General features: G+C 42.8%; 1 protein-coding gene across 2 annotated transcripts in view; it reads right to left on the reverse strand.

Annotated features, from left to right (window-relative positions):
* Positions 1-13,582, reverse strand: part of apaf1 (apoptotic peptidase activating factor 1) — a 143,445-nt gene that overhangs the window by 38,454 nt on the left and 91,409 nt on the right. For both annotated transcript variants that reach the window (XM_060914288.1, XM_060914289.1), the window contains exon 26: positions 7,687-7,833. In XM_060914288.1, coding sequence (XP_060770271.1) covers positions 7,687-7,833 — 147 coding nt within the window. The remainder of the gene's footprint in view (positions 1-7,686; positions 7,834-13,582) is intronic.

Here is a 13,582-nt window from a genome sequence, read left to right on the forward strand (position 1 = left end):
AAATATTTACATGTACCTCAATAAATACAGAAATATGTGACCCCTCACCGAATCCAGGGACACATGTCGGCCGAAACGAATCCGAGATAATCGCAAAAGAAGCATTTTTTTTTTAAATTTGTGATTTTTGTTTTTTTCCATCATGTGCAAGTTGAGATCTTGAAGAATGCAATCAGTATTTCAGATAATAGATTGTTTTGTTGGAAAAGCATACATTTTTTGTTGCAAATTGTCTCGTTTTTGTCAGGACTGTAGCCTGCTGGGGGTGTGTGGGTAAATTACCATATGGGCCATTCACATGATGATTTAAGTCTTTTTTTTTTTCGCGAATCAGCTGTATGATACGAGCTGAGCTCGTGGCTACTTAACCTGCATACAGGCATGTAATTTCACTATGGAATGAGCAAGTTAAACAGAGCGCAGAGGAGCTGAAACACCGCGAAGCAAACAGACGCACGGTATTTACATCGGAGATAACCATTTCTAGCAAAAAAACCCACAACCTCGTTTTCCAGATTGAATGGAATACTTGAATGATTGGATGATACACGGACCGTTCTAGGATTACATTCCATCGGATGCACTGATGTGTGCAAGGCACCGTTTCTCTTTCTGATGGGGTAAGTTTATTAATCTAAGGCTGTGTGGTTACTTTTGCATGTAACGGAGAGTGTTGTGGTTTGGTTAAGCCTAGGTCACAACCGGACGTACGATTTTTTGGCTGTGCGATTTTTGGTGTTTCCCAAATCGCTGCGTTTTTTTTTTTTTGTTCACGGAGAAAGACGCGCGTTGGCCGTAAGTTTGTCTTGCAACCTGAAAAAAAATGTAAGCGCCCGTAGAGTTTGTTTGACATGACAAAGAACCTCTGCGGCCGGTCTGCGGCTCGAAAATCAGCACATCACACGCGCGCTCTCGTGCGTTTCACACGCGCTCTCCGTGTGTTTCTTGCGTTTTTTGCATGTAGACCGGCCGTAGGAGCGCGTACTGTACGGCCGGTTGTGACCGAGGCTTTACATGAAACTAGTGTTGTGTTAGTTGTGTCATCATCGTGCTATCTTTCTTTCTTACGGTGTGAGTAATTTTTCAACCACAAAGCGTTAAAGTATACTTTAGGACTTATTTTTGTACTTTATAATTGTGTTGGGCATACTTTGCATGGAAGGAAAATTGACGTGGTGATCTTTGTTTACATGAAAGTAGTATCGTGCTAGCTCGTAGGGGGTAGAGCTTTCCTTAATGTCATGCAAAAGAGCACCATTATGTGCCCGCCCTACATCCAGAGTAGCTGAGATGGAAAACTTTGAGGGCGATTTTCTCCCTTTTCTGTTTTAAGAAGTATACACTTTCAAAAGGCCACACATTCTTCAAATATTGTCAGATCTCCACATGGAAGGCATCATTAGAAAGCTTAGAAACTGTACTTTCTGAATCTGTCAATAACTCAAAATGCCCCCGGGCAGACATGTGTCCCTGGATTCTGTTTTCTGACACATATAATCTTTAAAAACGTACTTAGTGTAATTATTGAAAGAAAATATGAAGTGGGCAATAAAAGGGGAATTGACGAACTGTCCAAATGTCAGCTCAAACGTCATTTATTAAATCGATGGGTTTCTTTTTGCTCCAGTAATTCCCATGTGGTCGTTCTGGTGGTGGTGAACACTTGATGAATCAGATTTATTATTACTAGGCGACATGAAATCTGCCCGCTTCGTTTGCACAAACCTCACCCACTGTCGCTTTAGATTAGTGTCATTTCTGTTCCTGGAAATTCATGAACTGAATGTCCTGTTGTATATGGATTGAAACATCCAAACACAACACAGTGCTTTCCCATCGTTATTTTTGTAAAATTCCAACAACAAGATCCAATTTCAACGAGTAAACAAGCACGGAGTCAGATGAACCGATCTGGCCCAGATAACCGCGGTTCCACATGTGACGTCGTGCGAGATTAGCCCTGAGGCAAGGCGGCCTTTTTCCGGGATCTGGATGCCGCAATTTACTGATAGTTTTGTGCTTGATAATAAAACAAATAATTTATATTATTTTCCCCCTGCTTTATTAATTCATTTTGTTAGTTACTAATGAAATATATTCATTTTAAAGCATTACAATAAGGCATTACCTTCTGGCTCTCCCCTTTTAGTTCTGCTGTCATAGTTAGTTTTGCCGGAGTCCCTGCTTGTACTCAGCGCAAAATGTGTACTGTTCCTACTTATTCAGGTGACATTGGGCATACCTAACAACCTGTCCCCCCCCCCAGTCTGTCCCTCTGAGTTACATGTTAATCCTGAGATCGAGATGCTGACCTCTTCTGCTCCTCGGACCTGCCTGATCCATCCTGGTGCCCTGTGTCTGGTTGGAGTCTCATCACATCGCTCCTGTGGAGGACGGCCCCATGTGGACAGTTGAAAGTTGCACTTGGAAGACGCTCTGGACTCTTACAGTAATGCTTTTATGGCTGAGGACTACAGTTGACTTGCTAACTTTAGGGACTGCAGTTGTCATGAACAGTTTTGCTCTCAAGTTTCCATCAATGAAGAGTTTATAACATCAACGAAACTGACTTCATGTTAAAACTGGTAATGTTATAGTCATGCTGTCTGTTGTTGCCCAAATGAGGATGGGTTCCCTTTTGAGTCTGGTTCCTCTTGAGGTTTCTTCCACACGTCGTCTGAGGGAGTTTTTCCTTGCCACCGTTGCCACAGGCTTAACTGCTCATTGGGGATAGATTAGGGATAAAATTAGCTCATGTTTTAAGTCATTCAAATTCTGTAAAGCTGCTTTGCGACAATGTTTATGTTAAACTTTGGTCAAATATCTGTCACATTTTGTGCAATTTTTTGTACCTTGCGCAATACCAGAAAAATTCAGTTGAAATCGAGCCATTTGAGGCGAATTGGTCCGCCTCTGAAAAAACTTGCCATTTGGATTTCCCGGCAAACATTGATTTTCGCGTCGTCGCGTGCGGGACACCTCCTTCTGAATCCCATGTCAATGTTGGTTTGTTTATGAGAAAACAACCTGGTGGTTTTCTGCAAATTTCTTCAACTTTATCACGTAATTATTAAAATGGTTAACAGATGCATCGTAGGAGGGTGTAGCAACACCAATCTTGATGGGATTAGTACTCATCGTTTCCCAAAAGACCGGACAATGAGAGAGAAATGGGAGCGCTTCGTGCGAGGCACCCGGAAAAACTGGCAACATGCAACAGACCACAGAATCATATGCGGGGCTCACTTCATAAAGCCCGACGACTTTGAGAGCTATTTGCAGTGGGAAATGGGCTTCAAGAAGCAACTTGATCTGAAAAAAGACGCAGTTCCATCTGTCAGAATGCCCAAAGCAACACCGTCTCCATTTGTGTCAGCGTTACCAAAGGAGCCAGCCGTGTTCGTCTCCCCTGACAGAAGGCGAAGTGCCGCATCCACTGAGCCCCTCGAAGCCGAGGACCAAAGCAGAGCCGAGAAAAAGACCAAGAAAATCGGCGATTCACAAGTTGACTGTTGCCAGGGTAAGAAATAAGAGAGACTATTATCTAAATTAGGTGTTCCTGTGTTTGTGTGGTACACGGATAATGTTATTTATTGACCCAAAAGTAAACAACACGAAAGCACTGGGCGATAATACACTTACTTCACATGTATGTCATGGCTATGCATGTCAGGGCTTGAGATCTTGGGACCTGTCAGACAACTGCTTAACTGTATATACAACCCTGCTTAGCCGATTCCATGTGTGTAGCTTATGAAATCTTTCTCCTACAGTAGCCAGCACTCTTCTAAATGAAGAAATATATTAATACATAATAGTAATTAGAAAAAAATATGATTTATGTAACAATAGATAGATGAGCAGTGATACATGAATCCATGGGTTTAGAAGCTGAAGCTTTCAACTATTATCATTTCAATGCAAAATCGCTAGCTGATAAACTTGGTCTACACAGGCTGCGCACTGAAACCGTGCAAAGCTCTCGCAGCCTGCTGGCGCTTCCGCAGGTGATGTCATGAATCTGGCTCCAGACTCCCTTGGGATTTTTCCAGATGCGTTTTGCTATTTGATTTTTTTCTGCTGTAGACAGATGGCCTTGTGCAAAATTACCCTTCTGGATGAGTGTGTAAAGGGACATTCTTTCATATAAAAAAAAAACCAACAACACTAAATTGGTCCAGGATATGCCCTTTAAAAGTGCTATACAAATAAACTTGACATTGTATACACTTTAAGAAGACCGCCAAAGCAGAAATGATTTTGTTGGACGTTTTGTATAAAAAGAGTCTATTTATCGAATTGGCAAGAAATAAAAAAGTGCTCCGTTTTTCAAAATCCAGTCAACATGGATAGAATAAAACAGTTATTCCACTCAGGTGGGGTTTACATTAGACCGTATCAGCAGATCATCAGATTAACATTTTTAAAACGATTAGCGTGCACACAGCAACGCCAATACACGATTTGCGTGCACACAGCAACACCAATACACGGATACGCTCGGCTCCGCAGGCATCCTGCGCTCCAAATCACTCCGCCCTGAACAGCGAGTGCCCTCTGGAGGGTGCGCACTCCGGCCTTGCGCAGCTCACAGAGCGCGCGAGTGAAGCGCACAAGCTGTGATTCGGGACTGAGCCGCTGTGTGTGTGAGATCTCAGTGCATGTCGGGCATGCGCGTCACTTACCACTTGCAAGTGGAAGGATGGCAAGCCTAAAGACAATCATAACTACACAATGGGCAGTATTTGCATCAGTATTTGCAGTATTTTCATACTTTTATACTCTTTAATGAAAGGTGATACAAGGCGGAAGTCCGCGCCGTTTTTCAGCAGTCGCGTCATATGACCAACGCCAGCGAATCAGGAAGGTGGATGTCACAGTGATGTTGTTCAATGACGACGCCAGCTAGAGCTCAGCACAGCGTATCCTCAATGTTTACACAGCACCGGACCAGACACGATCTGGATTGAATACGTGGACCCTGGCGGATTCCCGTTTCCCGGCGTTTCCAGGCGTTTTAATGTAAACGGACAGTGCATCCGCGAAGAAAACGAGACAGATACGGTCTAATGTAAACTTGGCCTCAATCTTGATGCTAGGCACCTCGTCAGCTATCAGCTCATGTACGACTCGATTTCGTGGAATAATTGTTAAACATTCCCATGGAATACATCAGGCAGCATATGTACAGTAGGCATAATGTGTATGGATGCGTGTGTACACACACACACACTGTTGTTCTTACCCTTTCCCTTTGTTCCACTATAAATGATAACAGAAACTAACTTGTCTTACAGATATTCTACAAGTTAAAAAGCAGAGGTGGACAGTAATGAAGTGCATTTACTTGAGTACTGTACTTAAGTACACGTTGAGTATCTGTACTTGAGTATTTTTTTTTTGGGAAACTTACAACTTTAACTTCACTACATTTGAAAGGCAAATATCCTACTTTTCACTCCATTACATTTCTATCAAGGCCCTCGTTACTATGAGGCAGCTTTGAAAGTGGGTGTTTTTTTTTTTCTACAATGTGACTGGTTTTTTCGCAGGTGACACTGAGACAGCCTATCAGTAAATCACTAGGATCATGTCACATCCATAGACTATAAAATCAAGTTCAATGATTTCTCAGCAGCGTTATTATTATAGGAGAATGCGCACACCCATGGCCATACCTAGAACCCATGTTTCAGTTTTCATTTATTTTGTTTTAAATGTTTGCTTTGTTTGCCGAAAACGAACCACATCACGGCCTACAAAAACTCGCCGTCCAACCTGCGGAAGCATATTGAGGGATATAAACGTTTTATTCCAAGAGAAAGCTTGTAATGAAGTTGTCTGTGCTTTTAGAGCGAGCGATAACGTTGCAATAGCTATGCAGTCTGGTTAGTCAAACGACTTTCTATGGATTTGCCCACCAAGTTGCCGTAGCCTTGTCCACGCTTAACGTTTACACACAGCTAGTTAACTTGGACACTGTTAGTTAGCATGTAAAAACGGAGTTACGCTAACATGAATAACGTTAACTTATCTGAAGTGCTTTCAGAAATATGTTTTAGCATAATCTTGCCAAATAAACAGAATGTAGAAATCTTTCTTTTCTAGTAGCGTTAGCTACCCAATATGATTTTGAATTTGAAGAGTTTGCTAGCATGTCAGGTGGAGTTTCACTGACTAGCTAGCTTAACGTTAAACCACCATGATGGCACAGCATGCGTTCATTTTGTGAATTCACATTTCTGTCTTTGGTCACGCCGTTAGGTTTTGTAAGCGTTGTTACAATAATACAACGATGCGTTGACAGAAAATGTACTTTTAATACTTAAGTATTTTTAAAAGCGAGTACTTCAGTACTTTAACTTAAGTAAAAATTTGACTGGACAACTTTCACTTGTATCGGAGTAACATTTGACCAGTGCGATCTGTACTTTGACTTGAGTAATGAAGTTGGGTACTGTTAAAAAGTATGACTTGTCATTCATTAATAAATTAAAAATTGTACTCTTTATCAAACTGCTGTGGTAACAAGTAGAATAAAACACTCGGGGACTTCATGTTTAGTATACAGTATGTAAGAAATTCATCTATTATTATTCTATAACTTGAATAAGTGGGTATAGGAGTACATGGACATTTTAATCAGCTGCATATCAGTGTATAATTTATTGCTACAATAACACAAACAGCCAAAAATAATTAACAGTGCGTCACTTACAAAGTGTCATGTTACTGTATGAAAGGCACTGCTGTTATTCCAAGAGTCAACTTATCCAACATAAAATATGGTTTACAGTGATGTTATTACCAAATAAATCACGCAGTAAATCACGCAGCGTACTGATGAGTGACGGATTGAGAAATTGTGCAAGCTTGCATGATGATTAATCCATCAGCTCGTATAACGCCAAGTGGCATCCTAATGATCAATCACAACTCATCATCACCCCTTACACTCATCCATCACATCAAATGATGCACTCGGTGAAGCAGCGCTGGCTCAAGCTGCTCATTTGTACTCATCCAAACTTCGATCTGTAGCTGCACTTCTATCAAGAGGAAGAATAAAGCCGTGTCTTGATGTTTCGCACCAATCATTTAAAGACTTTGGACTTCTGAGAGTTGAGCCGTTTAGATGTTTAATTCCACATCCACTGCTGCATATTTTATGACCTCGTTCTACCCCAGAGAGGCAAAAACAAGCAGCTGTAAGATGAGCAAGCCTTTAAGTTCTTGCATGAGTTTTCAAACTATTCTTACACATTTTCTAGCTTTTTTTTTTTAAAATCCAGTCCCAATTAAGGAACGTAAGCAGGCACAAAATGTAAATAAGCACCTCAGCTCCAAGGATACGCAGCTAAACCTATAATAAATCGCTCAAATGTTCATCTTAACACTCCGAGCAGCTTCAAAGATAAGCACAGCCCTGTGTTCATAACGTACAACCCTCACGACACCGCCGTAGTATCCATAGTAACCATCCATAGTAACCAAGGTTGAGGAGAGACATAAAACCTAAATAATATAGTACAAGTATAGCACTTCACTGTATTACTTGCAAAATAAGATCGTTAAAGCTCTTTGCCCAAGTAATCGGACCGGTATCTGGATCTTTTTACAGCCACAGGCTTTATACAATACGTACTTGATCTGGTCAGGACCCAAGTTGTGTGTTTGTGTTTATACCTTGACGTATCCTCCAGTAGATACGAGGACCTTGTTATCAGGAGAGAAGTGCAAATCAGTCACCCAGCCTCCATGGAAGGAATCCATCGAGTCCTTGCTCTCCCGGGAGCAGATCTTCAGCAGGTTTCCATTCAATATGTTCCATAGCTGCGTGTAAGATAAATAAGAAGGAAAAACACATTATGAGCCTGTGGCAGAGGGGGCATGGTCAAGCCTGCAGGTAATGTGTGCTCGTTCTCACCCGTGTCTTGTTATTGGCAGTCTACTTACAGTATATACACGCACATTTATTCTATCCACATTCACTGGATATGAGCAATCGTGCGCTCTGATTAGCTGCTCTACTACTAGGATATCAGCTTATATACCGTGAGCAGAGAAAAACAAAATGGCAGAGCATGTTGCTGAACCAACCAAGGACGAAATAAAAACGCTACTCAAAAACAAAACCCCAAAAATCATCATCAAGTATTTAAAAGAAACAGAAATGGCTAAAAGAAAATAGTTTTTTGTCTTTTTTCCCCCTCCCCAATATCGCCTGGTTCACACTCCAGCCCAGTCGGTGGCAGTAATGCACCTTTAAGTTGGTTTGTCAACCATCCCCAAAAAAAAAACAAAAACCTAAAGAAGAAGTGGAAAAAAAAACCCAAAAATACAAAACAACAAAATATGGAATAAAAGTATTTGATGGTAAGAACGTATCTCTTAAAATTTTTTCAAGAATTATCGCATTTTTCACAAATTGATCCCGTTATTTCACTGGTTTGTTTACGTCCGAGGCAGAAATTATTTTGTTGGAAATTTTGTATAACGATTTTATTTATTGAAATTGCAAAAAATAAAAAAATGCTCGGTTTCTCAAAATCCAGTGAATGTGGAGAGAATAAAACAATTATTCCACTCAATCTTGTCATACATGGCTTATAGCCAACTTGGTGCTACGCGCCTTGTTGCCATCAGCTCATGTACGACTTGATTTTGTGGAATAACTTAGTGTGCGCGTGTGTGTTCCTTTCAGTAGAGGTCATGAGGCAGACACAGAGAGAGAGAGAGAGAGAGAGAGAGAGAGACAGACAGACAGACAGACAGACAGGGAGACACAGAAAGAGAGAGAGACAGACAGACACAGACAGAGAGAGAGACAGGCAGACAGACACACCGGGAGACACAGAGAGAGAGACACACACACAGACAGACACACAGACGCACGGGGAGACAGAGAGAGACAGACGGACAGGGAGACAGAAAGAGAGACACAGACAGACAGGGAGACACAGACAGACAGACAGACAGACAGACAGAGAGAGAGAGACAGAGACAGGGAGACACAGACACAGACAGACAGGGAGACAGACAGACAGAGAGAGACAGACAGACAGATAGGGAGACACACAGAGAGACACACACAGAGACAGGGAGAGAGAGAGAGACAGACAAAGAGAGAGAGAGAGAGAGAGAGAGAGACAGACAGACAGACAGAGACAAAGAGAGAGGGAGACAGACAGACAGAGCGTGAGCATGTGATGGCACTGACACAAACGCTCACCTTGAATTGAAATTTGAACTTGTACTTGACAAGTCCTGAATGGCGTAGGATTTCTCCCTTATTTGGTCTTGGCCAATTCACCTACCATATGACAGCTATCAGTCAGGGAGGGAGAAAGCTAATCACACTCCCACAGAGACATTGTAAGCCAGTATCTTTTCAAACTGCTGCTCATGCAGCATCACAAGGTGGCATCCCACTCGGAGAAAAGCTCCATCCACTGCCTTCATCATGCATGACCTCACAAACACCCACAACTGTCTAGTGTGTCTGTGATTGCCGGGGGGTAAATTCCCCTCCCCCATACACACACAGCCATTGCTCTCTTGGACTCTGGCCACAGATGGCTGTGGCATCGTCTGGCTTATACTTACATTTATAGCATTTGGCAGATGCCCATATCCAGAGTGACTTCCAGAAATGTTTTGAAGTCTCTATGAATAAATACATCCTGATACTGGTTCACTAGGTCACGGAGGGGGGTAGGGTGGGGGTGGGACTATGTTTTGGCGGACACAAAAGTGCGCAAGAAGAAGATAAAAACAAGAACGGGTGACAGTTTGCAACATGGCAACCCTGAGAGAAGAAGAGCTAGCATGTTTAATGCGGATGTTGGAAGAAGTAGTACGAAGACCAGAGGATTTTGCTTTCGCTTGACCATGTGCCAGTGGTTTAAAAATGTTCTTCTGCATTTCATACTTCAACTTTCCTGGGTCACCATCTGCAGCTACTCCCACCTACTGGATCAGCGCATTACTGCACGCTCAGTTTCGCACATGTCCATGTGGTTGTAAAATTCGTGTGCCGAGTGGACTGTCTGTGTGGACTGTGCTGCTGATGAAATTTGATCCATAATCACCAGGCCTGGGTCGTGTCCATGGAAACACACTTCCTCCTTAGGACTATTATCATATTGACGATAGGGCAAATGCTGTTCCATCATGCTACTCAAGCACCGCCATATTTAACCATTTTGAAATGATGGCATGCTCGACATGGAATGCTGGGTTGTTTAAATCTATCGATACATTAGATTAGAGTTCAGAAAAAAAAAAAAAAAAAAAAAACCACAGCCCAGCAAAGCTGTGTTCATGTTCATGTCATCTTGCAGGAGCTTTTGAAGTTCGGTTTACAGCAACAAACTAACCGGATCCATATCCATGCCCGCTGTGTGTAATATCGTGTGCAAGCATTTTATGTTTGCTGCAATCGTGCTTGTACACTGTAACAGACCAGTACTAGCCAAATGTACCAGTACACAGTGTACCACAGCACAGAGGGAAATGACAACATGCTTGGTTTCTATGGGAACTAAACGTCATTCTCCTTGTCCTTGCCAAAACAACCAGTGTAAAAATAAAACCAGTTAGAGAAATGTGATGGTGGAGGCTTGGATTACAGAAAAAAACCCCGATGCTTCCATCTCTCAGTTTCTCTGAACACCATGTTTAAGGACGCAGTACAGCCATCACAGTTTACACAACAGAACTCTAAAGCTCTTTCTCACAGTCAAAAACAGTCATAAATTGAGAGAGTGGGAGACAGTGAGACAGAGTAGGGCAGAGAGTGGGAGACAGAGAGACAGAGTAGGGCAGAGAGTGGGAGACAGAGTAAGAGACAGTGATAGTGAGAGAGTGGGAGACAGAAGGAGAGTGAGTGGGGCAGAGAGTGATAAAGTGAGAGTGGGAGAGAGAAAGTGAGAGACAGTAGGAGAGAGACAGTGATGAGGAGAGAGAGAGACAGACAGACAGACAGTAGGAGAGAGAGAGACACAGTGATAAAGTGAGAGAGTGGGAGACAGTAGGAGAGAGAGAGACAGACAGACAGGCAGACAGACAGAGATAAAGTGAGACAGTGGGGGAGAGAGAGACAGACAGACAGTAGGAGAGAGACAGTGATAAAGTGAGAGAGTGGGAGACAGTGGGAGTGAGAGAGAGAGAGAAAAAGTGGGAGTGGGAGACAGTAGGAGAGAGAGACAGTGATAAAGTGAGAGAATGGGAGACAGAAGGGGAGAGAGAGAGAGAGAGAGAGAGAGAGAGAGAGACAGACAGACAGACAGACAGACAGACAGACAGAGATAAAGTGAGACAGTGGGGAGGAGAGAGAGAGAGAGAGAGAGAGAGACACAATGATAAAGTGAGAGAGTGGGAGACAGCGAGAGAGAGATAGAGTGAGTGATAAAGTGAGAGAGTGGGAGACAGTAGGAGTGAGAGAGAGCGTGATAAAATGAGCATGGAAGACAGTGGGAGAGAGGAGACATGGTGAGAGAGAGAGAGACAGAGAGAGGAAATGGTTGATACTTCTTGCTGTTGCCAAAACTATGAGAGGAGCAGAAAGGATTAAAGAAGAAAGCAAGCCTGAGTTAAAAGAGTGGAAGTTGAAGTCAGTGTTGTGTGGCGGTGTGTGATGTAGCGGCGTGCGTTGTGTGGCGGTGTGTAATGTAGCGGCGTGCGTTGTGTGGCGGTGTGTGATGTAGCGGCGTGCGTTGTGTGGCGGTGTGTGATGTAGCGGCGTGCGTTGTGTGGCGGTGTGTGATGTAGCGGCGTGCGTTGTGTGGCGGTGTGTGATGTAGCGGCGTGCGTTGTGTGGCGGTGTGTGATGTAGCGGCGTGCGTTGTGTGGCGGTGTGTGATGTAGCGGCGTGCGTTGTGTGGCGGTGTGTGATGTAGCGGCGTGCGTTGTGTGGCGGTGTGTGATGTAGCGGCGTGCGTTGTGTGGCGGTGTGTGATGTAGCGGCGTGCGTTGTGTGGCGGTGTGTGATGTAGCGGCGTGCGTTGTGTGGCGGTGTGTGATGTAGCGGCGTGCGTTGTGTGGCGGTGTGTGATGTAGCAGTGTGTGATGTAGCGGTGTGTGATGTGTGGAAGTGTGACAGAGAAAAACCCCGCTGCCCTTCTTTCCTCATTAGAAAGCTGATGGCTGCTTTTCAAAGGCTTATGAGCATTAATAGAACATAACACAGCTGGTATCCACCTCCCCCCTCCCATCCCTTATACAGGAACGTTCCAATAATTGGTTATACAAATTCAAAATAAAGAGAAGAGAACACACACACACACACTTCAAAATACCTTCACTTCCCATGCGTTCCACTTGGGCCAGTGAAGTCTTGAAGATTTTTGTGTTTATTTGTGCATGCTCAAGTCAAATTTAATAACAGCATTAGATACAAACTTCTTTGTGAAGCCACATTCATAATTCTCTTCCTCCAGACCTTTTCATGATTTTTGAAGAAAAGAAAAGAAAAAAAGGTCACTCTGATTGCTCCAAGCGCACAGATAATTTCAGGTAAACTTGATTTTATGAAGCTAACCATCATCCAGGATGAACATAGACAGTCTTAGCCAATCAACATCCACATTCTAGTCATGCTTTGACAAACCACACACTTTCCATCTTTTGAGCCAAATAGAATTAATCTGTTTGCCAGAGTTCAGCACTGAATTTGTCTTAAATGTTAGAATTTCATTTTGGCAGTTGAATATTGTGTTTTACTCTCAAAAAAGCTGACCGTTTTGTGTCAGTGCCAACGTTACTGTGGAGAAGTGTGAATTATTTGCCCAGCAGGGTCTCACACCCTTCACCTTCCCCATCGCCCTGCTCACCAGCAGCTCAACACATAGTCTTGATATTCTACACACAGGAATCCAACAGCGCCCTGAATAATCTTATTACAGCCCTGTGGAGATAAAATAATTCATTTGTTTATCCTGATTGAAAATGTCCAGTAAGTTGATTTCTATTCTGCCTGACAAATGGAACGCCAGAAAGCTGCTGAAAAGGGTTAAATCTCAGTATGATGAGCACTATAAGTGTGTTTTGTTATTGAAAATATTAGGTTAAAGATTCGCCAAGACAAACTTGCAGGGACAAAGATTGCAAAGTATGACACCCGCGTCCATTGACCCAACTTGGAGTGTTTTAAAGTGAAAACAAGATCAACTGTGAGCTACTGCTCACTTACGTATCTCCACGCTCTCGCTTATATCAGAATGCAAGCAATCGAAGGAACAGGACGCTTATTATGAATGTTGACTTCAACAAATAATTAACCCTGAAACAAGCGAGTAAAGAGCAGTGTTCTCCCCAGGGGTTTCACATAACATCCTGGTAAACTGTCATTTTGAAATAGCATTTTGCTTCTTGAAATAGTGTCAAAATCCACTCTATATAAATGTTTCGTAAATACATTCAGCCGGTAAACAGGAAGTCGATGTGGGACAGACCTGAAAACGGTATACATGGTATAGAACCCCAAGCTGAAGCTTGGCACCAAATATCAAGCAGTTGTGATTTGTAGTTGCTGAGAAAAACATTACAAAAATTTTGTAAATCCACCCTGTGTGTTTCGTAA

Source organism: Neoarius graeffei, chromosome 2, assembly GCF_027579695.1.
Source record: "Neoarius graeffei isolate fNeoGra1 chromosome 2, fNeoGra1.pri, whole genome shotgun sequence".
Lineage (NCBI taxonomy): Eukaryota > Metazoa > Chordata > Actinopteri > Siluriformes > Ariidae > Neoarius > Neoarius graeffei.